We start from the raw sequence: 27,824 nt of genomic DNA, 5'->3' as shown, positions 1-27,824 counted from the left end.
TTATTTGCATTCCTCCCTAGGACTGGCATATAGTTGCATTTATAAATATTGCTGGATTGATTATTGAGCTACTGTTTTGTGCACAGGAAGTCAGCTCTGTGGGGAGGAAGGCAAAGAGAGAATATGTGATTGATGTCTCTTTATGAATAGAGTGTGCTCATAAAATTATGAAGCAAAGTATGACTAAGTACAAAATATGGTGTTAACGGTATGCACCAAAGGAATATGGAATAAAGGAAACGATAAAGGGTAAAGGGCATTCCGTAGAATAACAGTACCCTTATCACCAGGCAGCTTGTTGGAAATAGAATCTGTGTTTTAACAAGACCCTCTGAGAACCTAGGCAACTGAATCTATAACTGTGAGATCCTGCTGTGTCTAATATTTCCACTGAAGTTGTTCTCAAATAGCACTCGAGAATTCCTGAGCAAAAATGGAATAAGCATTGTGATGTTTTTCCCTAATTGCAAAATAAAAGTTAATTGAATAACATTTTCTTGGTTGTAGGATTTCCCCCATATATATTTTTTCTTAAATATTTGCTGCCTGTTACATGTGCCTTTCCTGGCACCTAAGACATCTTAGTCCTGGTAACACATTGAATTGCTTAGGGAGCTTTTAAAAAATACCTACGTCCTGATAGATACTCTGATTTAATTGATCTGGGGGTGGATTCCAGGCATGGGAAAAGTTTGAAAGCTGCTCAGATGATTCTAATGGGAAGGCTAAAGTTGAGAACCCCTAATCTAGTATAGAATGATACCCAATTTAGCATTTTTTTAAAAATTTAAGGCACCTATATCAGTATTGTATTCTTTAATGAGCATCATGAGCTACAGGTACTTCATCAAATTTGAGAAGCCATGTCCTATGGATAGATTTGGTCACTCAAGCAACAATTTTAGGGTAGGATCTCCTGGGATTTGTTTATCCCATGGCCATTTTGTCTATTCCCTGTGTTGTTAAGTTTCCAGATTGACTGATGATTTGTCCTCATATCAGAGTTTGATTGATCTGTAATTTCCAAGAGTATCCTTGGATATCCTTATACCAAAGCAGGCTGCTCAACCTCCTTTATTTTTATAGCTTTTAGAACTCAGAGTCATCTGTATGTGCATCTTGTGTCTCAGAGTTGTGATTCAAAGTCTCCATTGTGCCATTATTAGAGGCAGCTGCTACTTTAGAATTTACTGTTCAAGAAACGAGATTGCTGACCCCTCTTATCTGGGACACCCCGCTTCGTGGTTAAAAAAATTAGGATCTTAAATAGAAATATTAATGAAACGGCACTTTTTTTCTTTTTTAGAGCCTGGACAGAACATCAGGAATATGGATTAATCATCGATGGCTCCACATTGTCACTCATACTAAATTCTAGTCAAGATACTGGCTCAAACAATTATAAAAGCATTTTCCTACAAATTTGTATGAAGTGTACTGCAGTCCTCTGCTGTCGGATGGCACCATTACAGAAAGCCCAGGTAACTATGGATATAATTAATGTTCTATTCTGGATACTTCAGCACGCATTATGTATGAATGTTCAGGTTTACTTTTTCATTTGTTTTCAAAGAGCCTTTATTACCATCCAACCTCTTCTCTACTTCCCTGGCTTCTTCTTCCTCTTTGTGTTCAAATTCAGGAGTCTTTCTCCATTTTGAATTAAACCTATGCTTCACCCTGTTGTTCCCTCAAGCTGGCTGTCTGATTCCTCGCCTTCCAAATTTCTCTAATGAGTGCTTGGCGCCTGCTGCCTCCATTCCACTGCTCTTGCCTCGTGCATTCTCTCTTCTCATCTTACTCCCTAGGTTTGCCGCTGGAGAGCAATAATAACCTCCTTGCCCAATCCGTTGTGATGCCTTCCATTCTCCTCCTCATTTCTCCATTACATTTGGCAATATCAATTACGTCTTCCTTACAACTCTCCTCCCTTTTGATTCTGTGGCAGTCCATTGTCCATTTTTTTTTTCCCTTTGGCAACCTAGTGTCTTTGTATTTTGTTTTATCCTCCATCTTTTCCCCGGTTGTCAGTTTTCTCTAGGGCTAAGTCTTCCCTTGGCTTTTTAACTTTATGGTCTCTGTCTCTGGATAAAGGCATCCATTTCTGTGACTCCCATCAATATATATCTGGTCCTGACTTTTTCTTGACCTTAAGTCTCATTTCTCGGTGCCTGCTGGACAGCTCCAAATAGATTTCCTGCTGTCACATTAAATTCTCATGTCTAAATCCAATCTTAGAATTTTCTCCTTCAGGCCAGTTTGTTTTCCCCTTGTCTTCATTATTTCTGGTACTGGTACCATTTTTGTTTTCCTCTCTGAAGCTCAAAGCTACCTTTGACCCTTCTCCTCTCCGTCACTCCATGTGAAGTCACCAAGTCCTGTTGATCCTGCCATTTATCATAGCTCTCATTCTGGTACCATCTTTTTAAACCTTTTACTGCCAGCCTAATCTGCACCCTTATGACTTTATCAGTCCGGTTTCCTTGCTTTCCTTCTTCAGTCTATTTCCCGACACTCCCAAATTAATCTTGTTCAATCACTTATTTTTTCCATCCTATATTCTTGCTCAAACATCTGTCTTTCCAGTCATTGTCCCTTACGATAAAAGGCAGATGACTCAGTGGGGCACTCGGGGTTCACCCCTGTTTGACCTTAACTTTGTGTCTACTATTGCTCCCTTATAAATGAATCCTCCGCTCCTGTAATTCCCCACCCCACCTTTTATGTCCTTCCACATGCCATACTCAGGCCAACTGTCAAGCTTTTCTCATATCATTTTCCCATCTGGAATTCTCTGAAGTCCTCTTGGCCTAACAGAAATTTTACTCATAACATAACCTAGCTCAAGGGCCACCTCCTACATTGATCTGCTTCACCCAGCTTCTTTGTACTCTTTTAGTCCTTGGACACTCAGTGTCATACTTTCTCATTTCCGTATATACTGTTCGTATTCTTTCATAAGTGTTTGTCTTGCTTCTTCAGAATACTCTTCAGCTACTTCCTCTAGAATAGGGGTGACTGTGTCTTTGACTCCATCCCATGCCTCACTCCATTCCCTACCACACACACACACACTGCCCATCCTAATTTGGGGCATTGCCTCTATCTACCTTTTTCTTAACCACAGTTCCCATTGCAATCAGAGCCTTTTCTTTCTTTTCTTCACTCTTCAGAGCCTAGGTTAACCCCAGCTGAGTCATCAGATTCTACCAGAACAGTACCCATAGAAATCTGTTCCCTCAGTCAGAGGCCTTGCCTTAGCAACATCTCTCTTTTTCCTGCGTCCAGTTCCTGCTACTCAAATTGCTTGCCTGGGTTTTGACTACTCCAATGCCCAGGCAAGTGTCTGAATTTCTGACCCCATGCTGCTTCTTTCACGGAATACAGAGCCCCTGTGGTGCAGTTCTCAGTCTGTTTTGTTTCTCGCTCTGTTGTCACTTCTTCCAGGATATCACCTACTCATTGGCCATGTCCATAGAATGGATGTTCAAGTCACTGTTGCCAATCAAAACCTTTGGGGCTCTGGCCTTCAGAAACCAGCTACCTATACTGAACACATCCTTTTTGCTATCCTTATCACCTAGCTCAGCCTTCTCTAAAGCCCCAACCATCATTTTCCTTTTTTTTTGCTATTCCTTTTACTGAGCTCACTGTACATCAAGGTTTCTAGATTCAAAATCTTGAAATCTGTATCAGCTTCTCCCGTTACCTTACCCTGCTAGGTAGTCTTAGTCACGAACTTCTGTCTGTTTTCCGGTGCATTGTCTTATCCATTTATTCCTTTCTTCTTGTTACCTTTCAGGCCTAGGCATTTAGCCACTCATTGAATTCTACCTGTAACAAGCCCACCTAACTTCTCTCTTGGCCCATAGTCTTGCTTTCTTCCAGTCGATCCTGCTACCCTGCTGCCACTTTTATAGTATCATTTCCTGTTAACCTGGCCCTAGATGTATTTGTTTATACTCCCTAGATGAAAACTCATTGATCTGGTCAGGCCAGACTCACTGTTTCCTGAACATGTACTGTACTTACCTGGCCGTATGCCTTTGAATATGCCATTCACTTTCTTGGCATGCTTCTCCAGTCTTCTTTTCCCCTATCCGTTCAAATCTTACCAGTCTTCCTTCTGTAAAATCTTTCCTGGTCACTCTGGCACGTCATGTCCTCTCCCTTCTCTGAAGTTATGGGCCTTTTTATGTGGACAATTCAGATGATAGTGTCATGTATTGCTTTGCATGGATATTGCATATTTTTATCTTGTATTGTTAATCTGGGCATCTAATTGTCTTGTGTTCATGCCCTGTCTCCCTATGCCCTTATATGCTTCTTAAGGTGTGGAACCAAGCCTTAATATCTTTTTCAGATCTCTGCAGATTGCTTTGCACAGTGTATTGCATGCCGTTATAGTTGATGGATAAATAGTTTTTGGTGAAATGACTTCTTTTTCATGAAAACTATCCTAGAGGTTGAAGGTCTTATCTAAACTCAGGGCTTAGTAAAAAACTCCATGTTTACCTACTGAAGTCCTTCATTGTTTTCTTTACGGTTAATGACCATATATCCTTTTGTCTTTCCACAAGAACCTGTTTTAATCTGTTTAATCTGTATTTCATGCAGAAGCTGTCACCCTTGATAGTTGTATTGCCTTCCCTAGACATTCCCTGGCAGCAGTCTGTCTTTCTTGAGGTATAAATCAGTACTACTCACAATATAACAAGTGCAATTAGTTCTCTAGCCTTGCAGCCTATCAGAAAAAATCCATTTGGGGTTCTTTAATTTTTGTCTTTGATTCTTTCACTTCAGGTTATTTTAAAAAGAACCAAGTTTAAAGGCAGCATTGTGGGCAAGGTGGCATCTCACAGTAATATTTTTGTGTTAAAAGGGTTTGGATGTGGCGTTTTATTGTGCTGTTGAATACAACGAAAACCCAACTAAATATTTTTGAAATCAAAGATTACAGGGTGCCTTAGCCATGTATAAATTATTTTTAATTACCTCATTTATGTTGAAAATGAATTTTATGTTCACTGGTGAAAACAATCATGAGGGCAGAATTTTTGCAGGGGTTATTTAGCGACCGAATTATTGAAGCTTTTTAAAAGCGCCTGGATTCCAAGGGGTCTTGAGGGGTGACACACCAAGCAGCCATTATCTAAAACATGGTGGGTGGGGGTGGGGCAGCTGCTTACTCAATACACTTCCCACAAGTAACTCTGCCAGGAGAAGGCTTGGGAGAACCCTGAAGCAGAACTGTTTTAACACTGGGGACGAACCTGTTGTTCAGTACTTCCCATGCACACAGCACTGAGCTAGGCAGTACCATTGACACATCCTGAAGAGACACTTAGAGTGAAGTGCCAGGCTTTGAACAGATCTTCTGCATCTTTCCACAAATCTCACTACCTTTAAGATGCCCCCCTTAAAATGCAGCTACTTATAGGAGAGGTTTTGGACTGTGGGAGATTTAGTAAAGATTAATTGGTAACCACACAGGAGCAAGAATTTAATAGTAGACAAGTTCCTGGGTGTAAGGGCTGGGGTGCACCTAGGGGAGGTAACGGTGCCAGTAGGGAAGAGAGAGCGAGAGGTGACCAAAAACATTGTTCTCTGACCCCCTACTTTTGTTCTGATGGTCCTGTACCTGTAAATACTATCCCAAATCAGTTTTCTGTCCTGCACTGGCACACACTCAACAGCTGATCTGCAAGAACAGTGAAAAAAGAGGAAAATATGTTGAGCTCTGATGTGGGTAGGAAGCACGGCTGCAAGAGCTCTTATGTGCAAAACCAGAAGCAAGTGGGTGCAGGTGTAACATTTTGAAGAGCTGTGTTCTTCTGCATCTGAGAATCCAAGACTGTTGTTACATATATGCTCAAACTACCTGTCTGTTTGCCAGGCTGCCCTTTACGAGTGTGAATGAGGCATAAACCCCAAATGTCATCCAATCTCACATTCTGCTTTGACCTTTTCTATACCTCTTTTGTATTTAATGTTTAGATTGTCAGAATGGTGAAGAATTTAAAAGGCAGCCCAATAACACTGTCGATAGGTGATGGTGCCAATGATGTTAGTATGATCTTGGAATCCCATGTGGGAATAGGTAAGAAACATCTAATGAGACGGCAGCTGTGAGATACCAGTATTGCTTTTAGGTAGAGTGGTCTTCTACTCTAGAGAGATTGTTTTGGTTGCTCATCTTGAATTTGAAATTGTGAATGATAAATGCAAATCAAATGAACAGCTTCATCTGATCATGGAACATGGCTATTTCAACATCCTACCCCTTCGGGAAATGTAGCAATACAGAGTTAGAGGGTATTTTTACATTGACCTACCAAAGTGAATTTTCAAAACCTACTGGCAGCACAATTGACCGTTTTGCTCTCACTTGGGCAGCATGCATGAAGTTTTCTTAATTTTACCTCCCCTGGCCAGACTGCCTGCTTATGTTGCTATATTATATCTTTTGAGGTTATTAACTGTTTGGGGCTAAGAAATGATAATTGGTTGACTCATTTTCCATGTGGCACTATTTATGGGTGGTTTGGGCTATAGTGCTGAATTTCTATGTTGACCTGTAACAAGAGCTTTTCTACTACCTGTACCATTTTTTCCCCTGTCAGGCTGCTGTTACGCAGCAAACTAACACCCCAGCAAGGTGGTTTTTATGTGTGTGGGGTGTGGTGGGGGTGGCAGTTGGGTGAAGACATCGTATTAGTATGTCGGGTATTACTGTATTACAGTTTGGATTACCAAATTCTTCTTTCCATTTGGAAATAGCCCTATCTTATGTGGAGCTGTGAATTCTACTCATTAGTTATCCAGTGTAGAAATGGCCTAAAACTGCTTGAGCTCAGGGTGTACTTTGGGCTAATACTGAGTTTCGTTCAGTGAAAGGACTCTGTCATTGTAACTCCTCACTTTTGAGCTCCCGGACCACAATACCCAGTTTCCCAAGTTGCCTTAATAGAGCTCCTAGTCTATTGCCAGGCTCAATTAAGCACTTAGTGGGTGCCTTAAAAATGATGTTCAGATTTACTTTTTTCCTCCAGATCATTTTGGCCTAGTAAAGATTATAAAATAATGGTTCTATTTAATTGTCTTTTATTGTGTTATGGATACATAGTTAAAAATTAATCTTAGTTTTACATTGTCTTGGTAAGTCTCAGTGTCACTGTTAAAGAAAGCACTTTTTGGGTTAAAGTAAAAAAGCTTAACTAATAAAGTTGAACCGTAGCATTAACGCAAGTTGAAAATATTAAAATAACAAACCAGGGGCTGATGATTCTATAAAATACTCACCCTATAGAAATATTCTCTTTTTAGGTATTAAAGGCAAAGAAGGTCGCCAAGCAGCCAGGAATAGTGATTATTCTGTTCCAAAGTTTAAACATTTGAAGAAACTGCTGTTGGCTCATGGACATCTGTATTATGTGAGAATAGCACACCTCGTACAATATTTCTTCTATAAGGTATGTGATAAAAGAATTGCAACTGTCTTTCTTTGTCTTTCTTGATCATAACATTTTTGAAGATTACCAGCCAGTTAGTTTGTAGAATGTTCCTCAATTTAGGATTATCTGATGTTTGCTCATTATTAGATTCAGGTTAGGAATTGTTCGCATGCATACCACAGAAGTCATGTTGTAACCATCTCTGCATTAGATCAGGAGGCTCACGTTGTCGATAAGTGTCATTAATGATGATGTTAACTTTGATACCTTGATTTTGATGGCATTTGGGGGTTCTTAAGACCCCTCAAGTTTACTTTGCATAATTTCATCTGAAAAGAGGATTCTACTACTAAAATAGATATTTTATTCTGCGAGTTAAAATCCCTTACTATCAGTATTTATTTTGTTGCTCAAATCGTCCCAGTTTTGGCCATTGGGAGTCCCTGTTTCCTTTCAGCATATTCCCATCATTCTTGAAGACTTCCTTATGTTCTGCCACCACGTGATGTTCTAGGCTCATCTTGTCTTTTCCCTATCCCAGCTCTAGATTCAGACATTTCTCCATTAATTTCAGAACAGTATTTATAAACCAAGATCTGGGTGCTGATTGTGTTCATTGATGCTGGGCTAAAGTTGGTTCTAGGCCTTCTTAGTGGACAGAGCTAGGAAATATGTGCCTAAATCTGTGCATATGTGTATGTCCATACACACATATGTTGGACTGGAATCAAAGGAATTAATATGTGAACTCATTTCGTATGGATACCTTTGATTCCAGTCCAGCATCACAGTGCTCATTCAAGTCTTTCCCTTTTCCATAAATTTATTTGTAACTCCTTTTCTCCAGTGGTGAGAAACCTGACTTTCATGATCCACCGCATCAATTCTACTATACACATAAAGTAGGTTCAGAATTGCTAACTCAACTCTTGTGAAAAACAAACTCGAGTGTAGTATTCATGTGCAGATCTTCTGGTCTTTAGCCATAAAGTATACAGTCAAAATAGTGCTTTCCAAAGTTACCTTTTTTTTCTTTTCCACCACTTCAGTGTGGTTATGTAATTTATTTGTAATGCAGTTAGGTTAATTTGGTTTTGTTGGTGTTCCATTTTGGACCCCCCTCCTCCAACCCTGACTGATTTTAATTATGTATTTATTTGTGAGTATGTGAAATGGTAGCATGGTTCTGAAAGTCACAACTATATCAAAAGGTATAGCCAGGGAAGCATCACTCCATCTCTCAAATTGAGGTTTTCTGAACGTGTCACTTAATGAGTTAATGCTCTAAATGGAATGAGAAATAGGAAAAAAGTGACTTTTATTAAACCTCTTGTTTATTTATATGTAATTCCTTTTCAAAAGTGAAAATTTGGAAGCCATCTGTCAGCATTAATAAGCATACCAACAAAGAAAACAATGGTAACCTATTGTTATGTAGCCTTCTAATCTTTTTTTCTATGCAAATAAATGTGTTGTTTCTATGCAAATAAATATATTGCTTTTTTTCCTCTTTAATGCAATTTTATTGAGATTTATTCACATACATACAATCTATCCACAGTATACAATCATTGGCTCACAGTATCATCACGTAGTTGTATGTTCATCACCGCAATCACTAATACATTGTTTTTTTTACTACATATTGCTTATTTTTAAGTTTTAATTTTTTATTGAGATTTAATTCACCTAACATAAAATTTAGCATTTTAAGGTGTAAAATTCAGTGTTTTTTTATATTCACTGATGTGTAATCATCACCCTATCTAATTCCAGGACATTTCCAACATCCCCAAAAGATCCCTGTACCTGTTAGCAGTCAGTTCCAATACATATTGTTTTGTACTTTGCCTTTTTTCACTTAATATTTTTTAAGCATTTTCACACCCAGTTAAACATTCATCCCAAGCCCCTATTATTGGATGTTATTATTTCCCCAGTAATATTGTGATTTTCTTTTTATCACCAAGCATTAGCGTATGTGTTAGACTGAGCCTGGGTGCCCATTACTGTCTACCAGGGAATAGAATTTACCAAATTTCGTACAGTCCTGTTTGTAGGTATACTATCAAGCATCTGTGCCAGTTTAAATAATTCTAGCAGTCATAGTATTTGAATTTCATACCCTATATTTCATAGGTGGGAAAGTTTAGCATCCATTTCTGTGTGTCGATCTTCTGTGATCAGCCCCAGGTCTTAGTAACTCTAGAGATTTTTTTTTTTCACTAAATAAAAAAATGTAACTATGAATACAGGTTCACAGATTGGCTAAGACTCTGCCAGCCAGTATTAACTGATATCTAGGCCAAACATAGATGAGGAGGATGAGGGTGGTGATGATGATAATGGTGATACCCAATTTGTGTAAGATGCTTTGTTGGTTGACAGAAGCACTTTTATTTTCTTTTTTAATGCGCATAAATCTCCTGTGAGGGAAGTATCATCATTTCCCTTTAAAATATGGGAAAAGTGGGGCTCTGAGTGATTATATGACTTGCCTTTGGTTCCCCCACTAGAAAGTGACACAGCTTGGTCTCCACCATAGATTTATTTACTCTAAGCCCAGGACTCTTTCCACATCATGGAGTCTAGCAGGCCTTGCACTCAATATCTAACAGCCCTATGAGGGTATGGATGGTCACTCTCTCTTAACCTCCCTGTAGGGGGAGATACAGTGAAGGTTTGCCATGCAGATCTTTAGGATTTGGGCCTGCAATTCAACCAACTGCTACCAGATGGAAGGGGTGCTCTGTTAAGGAAAATAGAACAAGCATTAAAATGGCTAACGTTGACCAGTGGTCAGTAGTTGACATATTTCTGTTCCCAGATTAGGGGCCATTTGTATACATGATGCCCCCTGTCTTCATTAAGGTCTCTGTGCGTATTATCATCTTAGCGACTGACTTAGCAGTATTCTTTTTCTGTGGTATCTTTTGTCCCAAGATGATTTCTAATATTTTCCATCCTCTTTGGTTGACCTAAGAAGCCTTCCCTTCCTCTTATCTTGCCATTGCATCTTCAAATTATCACCCCACTCCTGCAGTACTTCAATGATAGGTCTTTCTGCCTTTTGTTCATTCAAATTCCCCTTGTCTAGTTCATCCAGGTTAATGTTTAGAAAATGCTATTTTGCAGTGTGTCCGCCAGAAACTTCCAAAATGTCTCTCCATCCTCTAAAAATTAGTCTGGCTTTTAAGGCTCCTCAAAGTCTGAAAACCTGTCTTACCTTACATGTTTGAAATACCTACTGTCTTGCCTTGGTTCCTGCTCTCAACATATCCTATTAGTCTTGAAGACCTAGTTCAAGTTCTCACTTCTTTTTTGCTTTCAGTCAACAAATATGTGTTGAACAGCTTACCATGTGCCAAACGCTGTTTGACATACTGAGGATTCATCATAGAATAAGACAGGCAAAGTCCCTGTCCTCCTGGAACTTACATTCTAGTTGGGGAGACACATTCCCCCAGCCCATCCCACAAAGTGCCCTTGTGACCTCCACTGAGCTCAGTCTCCTCCAGTCTCAGAACACTTATTTCTTATAAAATATGACTCTAGATGTGCTACTGACAATATTTTTATTGTACTAGAACTGATCCATACAAGTGAATGTTGCCCTTCCAGGTGATGCCCTTGAGAGCGCCTACTCTTATTCTGTTGCTGCAGCCATTGTTCAAAACATGTATAGCACTTTTCTTTAGGAACATTCTCCAGAACCTGTAGTATATTCATCGAAATATCCTCAGCTGTAGCAGATGTTCATCCTTTGAGGATGGATTTTATTTTGAAAAACAATCTCAAGTCTCCCAGAGCTAAATCGGGCGAATTAGCTAAGTGAGAATATGTGACAGAAGGAAGGAGACTGGTTTTCTGATATGGCTCAAAGGTGAACTGTTGGAGGTGCTTTCCAAAGAGAAATCTAGAGACATCATAAACAAGTGGCAGCAGCACTCAAATAAGCTCACAGCCTGCTTTGAAGGATAGCAGCAATTTGAAAATGTTAGTTCTGATAGTTTAGCCTGAAGACATTCATTTCGGTATTTTATACTCACACTTCCTACTAGCTTTTACTGCCTTATGAATTCTCAGCTTGTTGTTTTTTATCTGCTTGTTTTTTGTATTCTCCAATTAAATAATGAGTCCCTTATTTGAAGGAAGTTTGCTTTTTCTTTTTTTTTATAACCCACAGTGACATCTTTGCTCATTAATTATATGTTCATTGTTTGATGAGGTAGTAATAAAGGCAATAAAATATTAGTTGATACTGTTAAAGTCAATGTACACTATAATAATTTCCTGACTTTATTAGCATTAACTTTAAAATATACATTTACAGTATTATATCAGTCTCCTTTATGATGAATTTGCAAGTCTAATTGGCATTTAAGATACAATCCTATTAGTACAAATATAAACTATTAGTTCATATTTTGGATGGGCTTATTTCTTCCCTGGAATAAGAGTAGCATGAGGTTCTCATAAAGTAAGTGAGATTCTCTTCTGCCTTGGTGTAGGGTTAATGTTGGGCTTAATATGAGTTAATCATTGGTTTGTGAGGTTTTTTTTCCTACATGGCTAGGATAGAGATTTATTACATTCTGACATTACAGAGAAGGACTTAGGACTAAATTTGGGATAGAGTTTCCTATTTTAGTTTAGAAAGTTGATCAAATGAAAATATTAACCCTTTTCTTAATTTTTTTCCCTAGAACCTTTGTTTCATTTTACCACAATTTTTGTACCAGTTCTTCTGTGGATTCTCACAACAGGTTTGTTTCCCAACTTATTTGTTATACTGTGGTATATATTTGCTATAAATAAATTACCTTTTATGTTTTGTATTGTAGGGATTAGAAAGGTATGTTCAGAATGGAAGGATATATTTTTGTTGTTGGTCCATAGTTGATCTTCTTGGCCTGGTTTTTGACAACAAATGTTTATATTTTTGCTTTAATAATTTTATGTTCATTACTTCCTTTTTGAAAGTTATTTGGTACCTTCTATTGGATTGAGATGACCTTAAGAAGAGTATTTTGATTTTTTTCTTTTTATCAGTGTTATAAAATATATATCCATGGTCCTGAAATGTTATGGCTTAATATTTCACTAAATAAAATCTCACACCTTTGTGGTTTCTCAGGTTGGTTTTGTAGAGAAACGTTGATCTTCAAGCTGGCCAAGAAATTGTGGTTCCTAGAAAGAGTCTTGCATTACTTGAGCAAGTCTAAATTTTTTGCTTTATAAAATTTTATTACCTAAAGAATATGCTATATATTAACTTGCTACATAAGTGGCAGTGTAGGCAGGCACATTTGCAGGTTTGTTTTAACTAATGAAATGGATTTTATTTTGCTTCTAGTAGAGATGTTGCTAAGTGTAGGAGCCAGCATGCTTCTCAGTGCCTCAGAAATTTGGTAGTTAATCTCTGAGCAGTTCAATGATTTTGCCAAGCTGAGCTACAGCAGTGCCACAGGTAGTAGGGACTAAGGTTTTAAATTTCAAAGGCAGGCTTTATTCTACATGGTTCCTTGTGGTAGGAAGGCAATCCTTTTCTAATTTCTTGGCAGTAGGTTTAAAAGAATTTACTCTTCTCAATGGTAAGTAGCTGCTCTCTTTCTCTTGAACTCGCCCCTTTTGCAAACACATTTTTACACTGATGCCATGTCATCAGCCCCATGGTACCAGTTAAGCAGATCACTTCATGAATTAATCATCTAATAGCTTGTGCAGTGCTGTCAGCCTTCTTTGTGTTCAAAACTAATACTATTAGGTACAGAGAGTTTTATAAATTCTGATGAATCTGTTTCCTTGAATGTTCAAATTGCAGTTGACCACAATGTTGCTAATTCCTCCCTTCCTTGGATGAATGCAAGTATTAGAAAAATATTTCAAAAATTTTTCACTTGTTTGTAGCAAAGTGCTAAAGGGAAATTGGCTTGATTGGATTGAAACAAGGTTTTTATTTTTTTTTTATTTTTTTTTTTAATCTTCATTTTATTGAGATATATTCACATACCACGCAGTCATACAAAACAAATCGTACTTTCGATTGTTCACAGTACCATTACATAGTTGTACATTCATCACCTAAATCAATCCCTGACACCTTCATTAGCACACACACAAAAATAACAAGAATAATAATTAGAGTGAAAAAGAGCAATTGAAGTAAAAAAGAACACTGGGTACCTTTGTCTGTTTGTTTCCTTCCCCTATTTTTCTACTCATCCATCCATAAACTAGACAAAGTGGAGTGTGGTCCTTATGGCTTTCCCAATCCCATTGTCACCCCTCATAAGCTACATTTTTATACAACTGTCTTCGAGATTCATGGGTTCTGGGTTGTAGTTTGATAGTTTCAGGTATCCACCACCAGCTACCAGTTTTTATTTTTAAAAGAGTCTGTTGCTTTTTTGTTATCCTTTTAAAACATGTTACTAAGTGCATCTTGATAAGAAGAAAGAAAGGACTTACTCCTTCTAAAGCCTCCTGAGAATCGGGTCCTGGGCTGTCTTGGGTCTGCTTAAATTACCTGGGCAGCTTAGGTTTCCATTTGAGTGGAGGTAATGTTTAGCTTTCCCAGTTACTAAACTGGCAGGTAGGTTCAGTCAATTAACAAATATTTCTTGAGCTCCTGCTATATACCAGACATAGGTTCTAAGTGTTGGAGATACAGCAGTGATCAAAACAAACTCCCTTACCCTCATGGAGCTTGCAATATAGTGATGATGGGAGAAATAGACAACAACTCAATCAAAGACATTAGGTCGGATACTGTACAGGAAAAAAACTGCTATGGGATAGAGTATGGCTGGGGATGGGGTTGATTTGGATAGGATGATCTTGGGCATTCTCTTTGATGAGGTGACATTTGGGCAGAGACCTTCTGAAGGAGATGAGAGAAGGAACTATGCAGATATCTTAGATGAAAAGTATAACAGATCAAGTACAGGGCTCTGAAGTGACATGATGTGAGGTATCTTTATTTTCAGCTTTGGCATTGTACTACTGCTGAACGTAGCAACCTTTATTCCAAGTGTCAACGGAGCACATGTTGTAGTCTTTTTCAACCCAGGGCCACATTAGCTGGTCTCTGTAACCCCGTAACTTGAACAAAATGTAGAAATGCAATCAGGATTCAGACTCTGTAAGCATAAAACAATTAGGATAGTACTTGTTTTTCATTTTTCTTGAAAAGAAAACATTTGTAACAGGTTTAACAAGAAACAGTTTTATCAGCTAAACCTGACATTTGTTTGGGGGATTCTATCTCCCCTGATTATGCATGTAAGAATTAGAATTGTCTCTCACAGACCCTCAAACTACCATAGGGGAACAAAAGTAGGCTATGCTTCTTTTGTTTGAATGAAATTTAAGGCTAAATTACACACAGAATTGTGTTTTTTTTTTTTTTTCAATTTTTTCTTTAGCAAAAATGGGTAGTTTCTGATGAAAAATGTATTGTGTGCGAAAGACTAGTCCCCTCCTTTGAGAAATAAAAGGAATATAACACATTTTTGGTGTCGTAGTTTTGTGTGTTTTTTTGTACTTTTTAATTTCAGTGGATGTTCCAACACAGCTCAGCCCCAAGACCAAAGAATACACCAGGCACAGAGTTAGACATGAGTTTAATAGGACTTACGGACAGGAGAGAGTTCTTCCTGGTGGTGTCCAGCCACAAAAGATGGAAGTTAGTGCTCCGCAAAGAGCAGGGGATGCCAGGGTGTAGTTTATAAGGGTTAGGACAAAGACATTCCATAGGGTTTGAGAAGGGAGTTTCGGAGTTTCAGCAGGGTTTTGTGACACAGGGGTATGGAGATTTGTTACCAAGGGTGATCAGGGGATGGGAGTTTAAATGCTTTGTTTACGATACCATTTGAACATTCTCCCCCCCCCTTGGGAGGTCTGATGACCTTTAACATCTGTCCCAGTCAAGTAGGCAGCTACATGAAATAACTCACTTTCACTATGGAGGGGAGGGGGTCCAGGTTCTGGGTCCCCAGAGTGGAGTATTTTGGTTGGGCTTAAATCTTTGTTTATAGAAAGTATGTGGGAAGTACCTCCATGTTTGATATATAGCCATATTTTTTACATCATGGAGAATGTTGCATACCTTATCTATTTCCTTGTTTCTGCTGCAGACCAGAGTTGGGGCCCCCTGCTCTGGGCTCCCCCATCTCCTTGTGTACTCACCCTCTAGAAGTTGAGATCCTTGGTGGGGTCAAGCAATTAGTCATCTGTCTGTCCCCCATACTTAGCACTTAGTGGAAACTCAATAAATGTTTGTGGAGTCAACTAATGCATGAACTAATGTTCTATTCAAGCCTATCCCAACCTTTTTGAGTCAAAGAATTTACAAGAACCTCCAGTATTAATAGTACTTGTATCTTTAATAGCCATTGATTGAAAAGACATAATTGTGTTTATTTGGGCTATGTTTGAATGCATTTTGTTAATCAGACTGTTTGTATATGTGAACAGTACAAAAGAGTATGGAACATTATTTATTTAGGCCATAGATCATGGTTGCATAGACACCATCTAGCACTACATTGTATAGATAAATACTGAAATCAATAAGTACTTTCAAAATGATGTTCAAGGGAAGATGGCTGAGTAGGAAGCTCCATGAATCAGTCCCTCCAACAGAACAAGTATTAAAGAGACTGGAACTGTTTGAATCAACTATTTTTAAATCCCATAGTCCAGTAGAACACTGTGCAGGATCCAGGGAAGAGTGGGGGGAAGAGGCTGGGAAATTACGGTGAAGACCAGTAAATTGCTTTCTCTGGTCAGTGGTTATCAGCGCCCATCCCCCATTCTCACAGCAAGCTGCATTGAGGTCCAGACCCTGGGGTAGCTTTCTGGTGTCAGAAAAAGACATAAAAATCCACACCCCCAAGATCTGGGGTGGGCACAAACCAATGGCTGATCATGGCATTTGATTAGTGAATTGGGATTGCTGGGGGCCCTGACACTGAAGGGAAATTAGGAAATATCTTGCATATGAACATGAAAATACAGCATACCCAAACCAGCAAAGGATACAGCAAAGCCAGCACTGAGAAGGAAATGTGTCGCCTAAATACTTACATTAAAAAAGAAGGAAGATTACAAATCATAGACCTACACTGAAAACTGGAAGAACTATAAAAAGAAGAGTAAATTAAACCCAAAGTGAGTAGAAGAAAGGAAATAATGATTAGAGCAGAGATAAGTGAAATAGAGAATAAAAACAATAGAGACAAAACCAATAATTGGTTTTTAAAAGACATCAATAAAATTGAAAAACCTTTAGACAGAAAAAGAGAGAGGACACAAATGACTGAAATCATTAATGAAAATGGGACATAACTATCAACCCCACTGAAATAAAAAGGATTATAAGAAGATACCGTGAACAACTGTATGCCAACAATTTAGGTAACCTAGATGAAATGTACAAATTCCTAGAAACACTCGTTGTGAACTTAACAGCACCAAATCATATATTTGAATGTGGTTAAAAGGGGGAAATGTTAGGTTGTATATATGGTACCAGAATAAATTTTTTTTAAAAAAATCCATGGAACTGCAGAACAGTGAACCTTAAAATATGATTTTACCAATTGTAACAAATGTACCACACCAATGCAAGGTGTTAACAATAGGGTGGTATCAGGGAATCCTGTATTTTATGCATGATTGTTCTGTAAACCCACAACTTCTCTAATAAAAAAAAATTGACAAAAAAAAGTTTGAAAATGATGTTCAAGGAAAACCTAAATATTTTTTCAATAAAGCAAGATTTATACTATCCGATCAGTCCTTTACAAATGTGTTGCAGCTTCAAATCTCTACTCTTTCATTCATTCATTATTTATTGAATACTTTCTGTGTGCCAAGTCCTGTTCTAGGAGCTCAAGATTGTCAGAGCCCTCCAGCCAAAGACCACCAGGAACAGACATGAAGATCCACTTGGGTTATGACTTGGTACAGGAAGGAAGAACACACACCTTGGGGGAACAATGGGGTCTCTCAGGAAGAGGTTGTTAGAAAAAACTTCTCAGAGGATTGGGCTTAAGTTCAGTGATTTGGGGGAGGATTAGAATTGGGACTTTGCTCTGGATTGGATGCTGTCAGATAGTGGGGTACTTGCATGACTGGGTATCTCCATAAGGCTTGTCTGTGGGTAGGAAATTCTAGAGCGAGGTTGAAGCTGTAATTGGCAAAGAAAGAAACAGTAGTAGCTCACTCATGTTAGCCAGGATAGGGGGATGTTTGTTCATTTGGGGGACTTGCACAATGTTCCTGTTCTGTCTGTGTTCAGACGTAAATTCTGAAGAAGTCTAGTTTTGTCTTGATCCAGGGTAGTCACAGAGTAGCCTTGTCTGATATTGATGTTCTGTGAAATTGTTCGTGTTCAGCAGGCAAGCACCCAAGCCCAGCTGTGAGTGCCAGGCCAGCTCTTAGCAACCCCAAGGCACAGCTGATAGTACCAGGCTTGTTCCCCCAATGTCTATGGGGCTGCTTTTCTCTTTCTCAATCTATGGTAAATAAAATAGGGAAGAATCCCTGCCTTCATAGAGCTTCCATTCTAGTGTGAAGATGTGGGCAGTAAACATAATAAATTCACAATGTAAGTTCGAGGGTGGTAAGTGCTATAGGAGAAATAAAAAGGATAAAGGAGACAGGTGTGTCTTGAAGAAAGGAAGTAGCATTTTAAGTCAATGTTGATCTTACTGAGAAAGTGACACTTGAGCAAAGATTTAAAGGAAATTAGAAAACAATTTGAGTTTTAGTGCGACGACTCAGGCAGTTGTGTTGAGAGTCAAATTGTGCCATTTTTCTGTTCAAGCTCTCCAGTGGATTTCCATTTCTCTAAAAGTTAAACTTTAGTAGGCTTGCCGGGTAGTAACAGTGGAGATGCAGAGAAGTGATTTGGTTTTGGATGTATTTTGAAGGTAGAGCCAATAACAAGTTCCTAATAGATTGGATGTAGGGTATAAACAAGGGGAGGAGTGAAGGATGATTCCAAGACTCTTGTCCTCAGTAATCAGAAAAATTGAGTTGCCATTTCCTGAGATGGGGAAGACTTGAAGAGGAGCAGGTTTGAGGTGGGAGCAGGTGAGAAGTTTGGTTTTGGACTTGAGTTTGCAATATGTTAGACATCCATGTGGAGATGTCAAGTGGGCAGTTGGATATGTGAGTCTTGAGTTCATGGAAGAGAAGTGGGCTAGAGATAGATATTTGGGAATTGTCAGTGAATTGATGGTATTAAAACCCCACAACTAAAGATCACCTAGAGAGTGAGCCTAGATAAAGTTCCAAACACTGAGCCCTGGGGCACTCTGAGAACTGAGATAGAAGGGGAGATTGAGAAGGAATAACCAGTGAGGTAGGAGAAAAATCAGGCAAATCATTCACTTCAGAACATTTCTTGAGCACCTAAGTGATGCCAGGCACCAGGGGAGGTGCTAGGGTTGCACAAATTGTGGTACCACTCATTGAGCTGTGGTTACCATAGGAGAAAGCAGATTTAGGAGAAAAGTTAATGAGTTTGGTTTTAGACATCTCAAGTTGGAGGTGCCTGTGGGACAGCCAGCAGGAAGTTGGAAATTGTCCTCTGGAGCCCAGGAAATTCAAGACCAGAGAGTGTTGGAAGTCATGCCCATGTACAAAAATTTAGCTTTGTTCTTGTGAATACATTTGCTCAATCCTTAGTAAATGGCTGCCTTCAGAATCATAAATTTTCCCTGAAGAAGGTAACAGTGACATTTGAAAGTATGGAAAATTTTTTAACAAAAATAAATGTGACACAGGTTGGCTACTGCCTATATTTAGTTTCTCTGAAGAGTTCTTGGCTTATGCTTATTTGGTCTTTGTTTACTGAGAAACCTTTTCAAACATTCTTAATATTTATTAGAAATAGTTTATAGCATGTAAACTTTCTGAATTATGACTCTGTTAGAAGGGAGAATACATTACTATGGTGCATTCCAACAAAATGTTAGTTACTTTTTTAATAATTACTAAGTAGAGTGACCTTATTGACAAAATCATTAGCCATCACAAAAGTCATGAAAAGACAACTGCCTTGTTTTTTTTATATATTCATTTTATTGAGATATATTCTCATACCACACAGTCATACAAAACAAATCGTACATTTGATTGTTCACAGTACCATTACATAGTTGTACTTCATCATCAAAATCAATCTCCAACACCCTCATTACCACACACACAAAAATAACCAGAATAATAATTAAAGTGAAAAAGAGCAACTAAAGTAAAAAAGAACACTGGGCGCCCTTGTCTGTTTGTTTCCTTCCCCCACCTTTCCCCTCATCCATCCAGAAACTAGACAAAGGGGAGTGTGATCCCCATGCCCCCCCCCCAATCCCACTGTCCCCCCTCATAAGCCACATTTTTATACAATTGTCTTCAAGATTCATGGGTTCTGGGTTGTAGTTTGATAACCCCAGGTATCCACCACCAGCTACCCCAATTCACCAGAACCTAAAAAGGGTTGTCTACATTGTGCATAAGAGTGCCCACCAGAGTGACCTCTTGGCTCCTTTTGGAATCTCTCTGCCACTGAAGCTTATTTCATTTCCTTTCACATCCCCCTTTTGGTCAAGAAGATGTTCTCCGTCCCACGATGCCAGGTCTATATTCCTCCCCAGGAGTCATATTCCACGTTGCCAGGGAGATTCACTCCCCTGGGTGTCTGATCCCACATAGCGGGGAGGGCAGTGATCTCACCTTGCAAGTTGGCTTAGCTAGAGAGAGAGGGCCACATCCGAGCAACAAAGAGGCATTCGGGAGGAGGCTCCCAGGCACAACCATAGGGAGGCCTAGCCACTCCCCTGCAGCAACAGTCCTCCCAAGGGCAAATCCCGTGGCAGAGGGCTCAATCCATCAAACCACCAGTCCCCTATGTCTGTGGGCATGTTAGCAACCATCGAGGTAGGGCAGGCCAATACCCCTGCATTCTCCACCAGCTCCTCAAGGGGGCTCTGCATATTTTTTTCCTTGTTTATTTTTTTTTTTTTAACTTTTTTTTTTCCTAAATCAACTGTATGAAAAATAAAAAATTTTTTAAAAAAATTAAAAAAAAAAACATACAATAAAAGAACATTTCAAAGAGACCATAACAAGGGAGTAAGAAAAAGACAACTAACCTAACTACTTTACTTCCGACATGTTCCTACTCTACCCCAAGAAAGTAACCTAATTTTTATAATTACTAAGTAGAGTGACCTTATTGACAAAATCATTAGCCATCACAAAAGTCATGAAAAGAAAACTGCCTTGTTTTAACTAGGACTTTTCCATACTCATAAATATCCTCTTGCAGTTGATTGTTACAGTATGTCTTTCTTTCCTCTGTTGTTTCTCATGGCAGCCACTGTATGATGCTGCTTACCTTACGATGTACAACATCTGCTTCACGTCCCTGCCCATCTTGGCCTACAGCCTCCTGGAACAGCACATCAACATTGATGCTCTGACCTCAGACCCCTGCTTATATATGTAAGTAGAAAATGTAACTAAAACTCCCTCCAACTTTCAGAGTTGTGCGTTTCATTTCTTAGTTCGATGGAAAGCACACAGAACAAACCACCTGGTTGGATTACGTGACTCTGTTCCTAGTTTTTAGCTACTGAAGCCAGATCATTCAACAGGGAAATGACACATTTCTTAGGTGTGGGCCTGTATATGTGTATATATGTCCGTGAAGTGTTTAGTTCAGAATCATTCATTCTTAAAACTTCTTTGTCATAGTAGTTTTAAGTTAAAACTTAAACAAAAAACAAAAAAACAAAAGATCTTTAATAGTTTAGAATATTGACTCCTACCTGTAGTAGATAGGACTGGTGAGGTTATGTTACCCTTCTCTTATAAACTGTCCCTGAAGCATTTCCCCTCTTTGTTAGCCCCCATTTATAATTAACTCATCAAGACGAAGGTATATATTGTATTCATTTTGTATCGATTGCAAGTGGCTGCGTCTCTTCATGGATGGGGGACTTGGCACTAGTCCCAGTTGCTAAGCTATGATTTAATTGGATATTTGTAAATTAAACCTACAGTTTAGGATAAAGATGTTACTCTACAGTAGATTGTAACTTTGCTCAATAGTGGATAACAAGTGCAACCGAGAGAGTGACTCAGGTGGTTTATTTAGATGAAATGAAGGTGTCCAAATTTAAGGGATTTCTTTAACCAGTATGAGTCATAAAACAACTTTTGTGTTTAATAATTGCTAGAATTATAGGGATTTGTAAAATTTATCATAATGTTTAAGCTTTTACTTATGGAAAATTTCAAACATATACAAAAATAGATTGACTACAATTAATAGAACGAACTCCCCTGTACCCACTACTTGGCTTCAACAATTATCAATTCATGGCCAATCCATGGGTTGCATCCTCATGATATTTTTTGACATATTCCACCGATTCCTGTTTGTTGTAAACTGTAATTGGATCTAGGGGGAAATCATAGAAACTTAAGTGGAAACCTCACAGAGCATCAGCTTCCATTCCCTCTTTTTACAAATGAAGAACCACGTCCCAGAGATGGGAAACGAACTGCCTGTGGACACAGAGTATATAACCAGAGGCAAAGCCCAGGTCCTGCTGATGACCAGCCCTCTGCTCCTTACAGTGGGCCACTGGGTTTCAAACAATTGTTAGAGCAACGGTGCCCTATCTTCAGACTGCAACTGAAGTGGAGCCCAATAGTGTGGCTGTTCTGGTTGAAGTGGGCTTTTACATGAGTTGGGGTGGTGGTGGTGGTGGTGAACAGTCTGCCCAAGATCTCAGGCTGACTTCCTGGGCTCAAATCCCAGCTCTGCCACTTACTAGCTGTGTGACCTTGCACCGGTTATTTGATGGAGGAAACATTTGTAATAGTAGCACCTAACACACAATGATTTTGTGAGGATGAAAAGAGTAACTACCTGTAAAAGAACTTAAAACAGTGCCTGACACATAGTAAGTTTTCAATGGATGGTAGCTGTTGATCTTATTCTTGTAATAATAACTTCTGGGGCTGTGCTGAGCACTTTCATACACTAAAAATGTTGAAAACCTGGAAAAAAGCTGTTGAGTAGAAAGTACTGTAGAGTTCTCTATGAAATTTTAGTGACCACCCTATAGGTATAGGTCATGAATTTTTGAATGATTTCGTATTGAGGGTATACTTGTCACAGATGATGCAAAAATAAGAGCTGTAGCACCTAATGCCCAGACCAAAGTGCAGCTTTCCTTCCTCCCTTGTACTAGTAAGTAGTGATGACTGCTTAGGTCACACACTGCTCTTGGAGCAATTTAAAATTGCTCCAGCACTCAGTGTATTCCTTTGTAAACATGATGTCCTGCTCTTCACAGTTGGCTCTCTCTGCAGTGTACCACTTAATATTACTGGTGGCATTGTGTAGCATATTACCGATTTCACCTTCAGAGACTTAGTGACTCAGCTGTTTCCAACTGCTTTTTCCTGGAACAAACCATAGTTAGATGTTTTTACCTGTTTTTAGAGAGAAAGTTAAAAAGTAAACAGCACTGCATTGATAGAGGACCCAGATGTAGTTTGTTTCTTCAGTAGCTTTAAAGGGCAAAAGAGAGGTCCTAGTGTGTCAGCTGCCTGCGATCCTATGGAGGCTGCTGGGGCCTGTGCTGTTGCTCACCCTCTCCCCTCATCTTCAGTCTCTCTCGCACCCTCATTCATGGTGACTGCCTTATTCTGAGTTTCCAATGGCCTTGTCATTCATCTGGGTGCAGCTGGAAAGTCTGTAACCCAGCATACCATGGTGCCCCTGCCCTTCTGCCAACTGTGGTAGTGTCATTCCCAGACATGGTCTGGACAGGCAGCAACCACTTCTTGCTTTTGTCCTCTCTGCCTCAGTCCAAGTCAGTGACTCTCAAAAGCCACAGTGCCTGGGCCCTCGCTGCCAGGATCTTAAGGAGGTGCCCTGCCTGTGGCTCCCAGTTACCTTGGGAACATGACTTACTGGCCCTGGGGAGAGTGTGTTTCTGGGAAGCAGTCCCCTCCTTCCTGCCACATTTCTAGAGCAGACAGCAGTATGTCCCCTGCATTGTTTTAAGCATCCCTTTCATCTTAGGTTCCCACATATACCTGAAAGTCCTAGTAGGTCAAAGTTGTATAATTGTTAAGTTTTCTGGAAAGCACTGAACACAGTACTAATCCTAGCTGAACAAGGGTCACTTGCATTTACATTATAAAAGTCTTATTCTGTACAGCCAAGTGACAGTCCAGATAGTTTTGGCAACAGATGCAATATTTAAGTGATAAGACAACTTTTGATAAGTGTTGTGCCGGTTTGGATGTATTATGTCCCCTAAAATGCCGTGTTCTTTGATGCAATCTTATGGGGGCAGATGTATTAGTGTTGATTAGGTTGGAATCCTTTGATTGAGTGTTTCTGTGGAGAAGTGGCTCAATCAACTGTGAGTGAAATGTTTGATTGGATTATTTCCATGGAGATATGGACCCCGCCCATTGAGGACAGGTCTTGATTTGATCACTGGAGTCCTATAAAAGAGCTCACAAACAGAAGGACCTCAGAGCAGCTGCAGCTTAGAGAGACATTTTGGAGAACACCATTTTGAAACACCACCTAGGAGCAAGCAGATGCCAGCCCACATGCCTTCCCAGCTAACAGGTTTTCCAGATGCCATCAGTGTTCTTCAGTGAAGGTACCCTACCGTTTGATGACTTTGTTTGGACATTTGCATGGCCATAAGACTGTAACTTGGTAACCAAATAAACCTCCTTTATAAAAGCCAATCCCCTTCTGGTATTTTGCATAATGGCAGCATTAGCAAACTGGAACAAATGTTAAGAGCAATTTGAAACTGAAGCCGAAAGAAATATATGCACAGGCCCATCTTCTTTCTATAGCCCTGCTCCATCAGAATTGATAGCGTTATTTAACATTCTGTCTTGTGCTGAGAAGATTGCGCTTTTTTTGACAGACTTAAACTTTTTAATTTGTCCACCTGCCATTTATCAGAGCATGACTATACAACCTCAAACCTGTTATTTGACTTGATAGAAAAAATATAAAGAACATCCCTCAAGACCTAAAAAAAAAAGCTACATTTCCAGGAAGAAATCGTGATCAAACAAAATAGTTCAACAATTATTTGGAAAGCAGCGGTAGTATGCATTGAGAACATATAGGCTATGAAGTCAAGTCAATCAGGGATGGTATATGTTTCAGTTTGCTAATGCTGCCAGAATGCAATATACCAGGAAATGGGTTGGCTTTTACAAAGGGGCTTTATTAGCTTACAATAAGGCCATGAAAAATGTCCCAATTAAGGCATCAAGAGGAAGATACCTTCTCTGAAGAAAGGCTGCTGGCATTTGGGGTTCCTCTGTCAGATGGCAAGGCACATGGCCTGTGTCTCTGGTCCTTTACTCCCGGGTTTCCTTGCTTTCAGCTTTTGATTTCAGTGGCTTCCTCTCTGAGCGTCTGTTAGTCTGCTCTTAGCATCTCCAGAGCTATTCTCCTTTAGCTCTTTCTGGGTGTTTCTCTCTAAGCTCTCTTGGTGTTCTCTGTCCTTTATCCTCTCATGATGGACTCTGATAGAAAGGATTAAGACCCACCTTGAATTGGGTGGGTCACATCTCAGTTGAAATAACCTAACCAGAAGGTCCCACCCATAATAGGTCTACACCCACAGGGATGGATTACAAGAACATGGCCTTTTCTGGGGTACTTAGCTTCAAACCAGCGAAGTATATTAGTTCTGTCCCTTACTAGCAGAGTGAACTTGGACATGCTGCTCCACCCGAGGGTACCAAACTTAGCTGCACATTAGAATCCCCTGATGAGCTTTAAATAGCTCCTGATGCCCAGGTTAAAATTACATTCCATGCCAATTAAATCCAAATGTCTGGGAGCCAGGCATCAGTAGTCTTTAAAGATCCCCAGGTGATTCCAATGTGTTTGGAACCAATGCACTACATCCACCTTTTTGGGCTCTGTGTTATTTGTAAATGAGAGTGATAATACCTATCTTGTGTAGTTTTTATGTGGATGAGAACAGATAATGTGTATAAAACTCAGTTATATGCCTGTTCCTAGCATACAGCAAGTGCTCCATAAAATGGAGTGCTTATTATTGATAGTTATTGTTGCCAGTGGCCAGAATTTTAACTTAGATGCTTTTTGTCAGCTCACTCCAATGCATCAGACAGGAGGTGATTGTGCAAAGATGAACTGCGGCTAAGTCTGACCCCTTAACAAAGGCAATAACAAAAGTCCACCAGCAGTACCCCCTTCCTAACAGGGCCAATGCCCATATGCACCTTTGGCACTTCACTGTATCTTTAACTGAACGGTCTACAGAGTTTTCTTTAACCTGTGGTGTGTTTTTGGTTTTGATTTCCATTTCTCAATAGGAAAATTTCTGGCAATGCCATGCTACAGTTGGGTCCCTTCTTATACTGGACATTTCTGGCTGCCTTTGAAGGGACAGTGTTCTTCTTTGGGACTTATTTTCTTTTTCAGACTTCATCTCTAGAAGAAAATGGAAAGGTAAGAAGAACATATTACATCTTTCAGTATTGTAAGAGTGGCTTATCTTTTTTTTTATAGGCACAGAATCTGTCATACACATATTTTAGCTGTAAGCATTTTTTTCTTAACTACTTGTTTAAATACAGTTTTGAGTTCTCCCAACTTCATTACAGCAATAGAGGTGTTGAAGTAAGAAATAACTTCCTATGTGCATGACTAACTAGAGAGCATATGGGCACACCTTCTGGAAGCTTAACTGGGCTATATTTTTCACTAGATAAACGGAATTCTTAGGACTTCAGGCTTTGGAGCCTTGCTCTTTGATGTGAGAAAGGTCTTTCCTAGTTGAAAGCAAAGTCTGATCCCACTCAGTTCTTACTCATAGTGGCCTTCTATGCTTGGAGTTGAAGGGGGTAGCTGCCACATTTTGGAGTGTCTGCCCAATGGGTGAAGAGAAGGAATTCCCTTATCTTCCTCCTTCCCTTCCACATGGGACCATAGCGCTCTCTAGAAAGGTTGCACTGGTCCTGCCAATGCCTTCCCAGCAAGCAACCACATAAGGCAACAGCTGTATTAGGATGATTTTGCTCTGGCTGTATTCGAGGAGAGACTCACTGATACGATTCAGAGGAGGCCTTCTTCCCCCAGCCGCACAGGAAAAAAAAGCCAACACACTGCCTTGCATGCTGCTTTCACTGTGTTCTCCTTTGCTATTTCTGGGATTCCTCTTTTATTCATTCTTTATAATCATAGCGTGAAGCAAAGCTGAGGTTCATAAAGGATTTACAATAACTATGCACAGAATCTAGACAATTAACACGTGTTATAGAAGTGCTAGGCTCAGTTAATTTGAATGATGCTTTGAAATTCAGTACTACAGTCAAAGCCTTTCTAATTTGGACAGATAGAAATCAGTTTAGTATGAATCCATTAAAATTATTAATCACAGAGTAATTTTTGAGGAAATACAGATTTAGTACTTTACAGTAAATAAATGTCCTCGGGCAAGTCACTTGAAATTTTCAAGTCAGCTTTGCCCATCAGTAAGAAGGGATTGGGTCCACTGATTCCAACTTTATGACTGATTCAACTTTATGACTGATTCTGTGGCGTTCACTTTTTATTTTTATTGAGCACATAAATTGCACATAGCTGGATACTGCTTGAAAAGAGTTTGTTCCCAAGGAGGAAGATTCTCTCCTGCAGTCATGTTGACACGGTTCATTTGCTCAGCAAACTCTTCAGGTTGTGCATAGGGAGCTTCAACCCAGCCTCTGTCCAATTCGTCACCCTTTTTGAGTTTGTGAAGTCCAAATTAATAAGGTTTTACTGTATTATGTCACCATCCTTTTAAATGTTTGTTAACTAGTGTTAGAACTGCTACTAGCAATGAAACATAACACCCATGTAAGATTTGATTGAATCCTTTTTCACTTCTATTAACCTTAATTTTTTGTTTTTATTTTTTTAAAACCTTTCACATTTCACTTTCTGTTTTAATGTTATGCATTCAGATCTTGACAGCGTTTGGTAAGCATATGTGCCATTCATTGCCATCGTTTGGATTTATACATGGTGTCTGCTTTTCTTTGATGTGCATATGCTGACAGCTCTAATATTTACAGCCAAAAAGTTAAGACTTTTTAAAATCGCTTTAACAAATGTGAGTGCATTTGTCCTCAAGTTTTTCCTTATTGGAAAACTTTAGATCTATGTTATAGGAAAAGCCCATATCAAACTCTTTTGAGACATCCAAATAACTTGTCTTGATGAACATGCTGTTAGTGGAGTAGTTCTTCCCTGCCTTTGTCACGGTAGTAAGATCCCTG

At 39.3% G+C, this 27,824-nt stretch overlaps 1 protein-coding gene across 4 annotated transcripts in view; it reads left to right on the top strand.

Annotated features, from left to right (window-relative positions):
- Positions 1–27,824, top strand: part of ATP11C (ATPase phospholipid transporting 11C) — a 198,080-nt gene that overhangs the window by 152,672 nt on the left and 17,584 nt on the right. For all 4 annotated transcript variants that reach the window (XM_037820975.1, XM_037820974.1, XM_037820973.1 and 1 more), the window contains 6 exons: positions 1,307–1,481; positions 5,998–6,100; positions 7,327–7,472; positions 12,161–12,220; positions 20,842–20,969; positions 25,878–26,013. In XM_037820975.1, coding sequence (XP_037676903.1) covers positions 1,307–1,481; positions 5,998–6,100; positions 7,327–7,472; positions 12,161–12,220; positions 20,842–20,969; positions 25,878–26,013 — 748 coding nt within the window. The remainder of the gene's footprint in view (positions 1–1,306; positions 1,482–5,997; positions 6,101–7,326; positions 7,473–12,160; positions 12,221–20,841; positions 20,970–25,877; positions 26,014–27,824) is intronic.

The sequence above is a fragment of the Choloepus didactylus genome, chromosome X, assembly GCF_015220235.1.
Source record: "Choloepus didactylus isolate mChoDid1 chromosome X, mChoDid1.pri, whole genome shotgun sequence".
NCBI classification, from domain to species: domain Eukaryota; kingdom Metazoa; phylum Chordata; class Mammalia; order Pilosa; family Megalonychidae; genus Choloepus; species Choloepus didactylus.
Note: the sequence above shows the minus strand (reverse complement) of the source record. Positions and strands in the feature narration are given on the sequence as shown.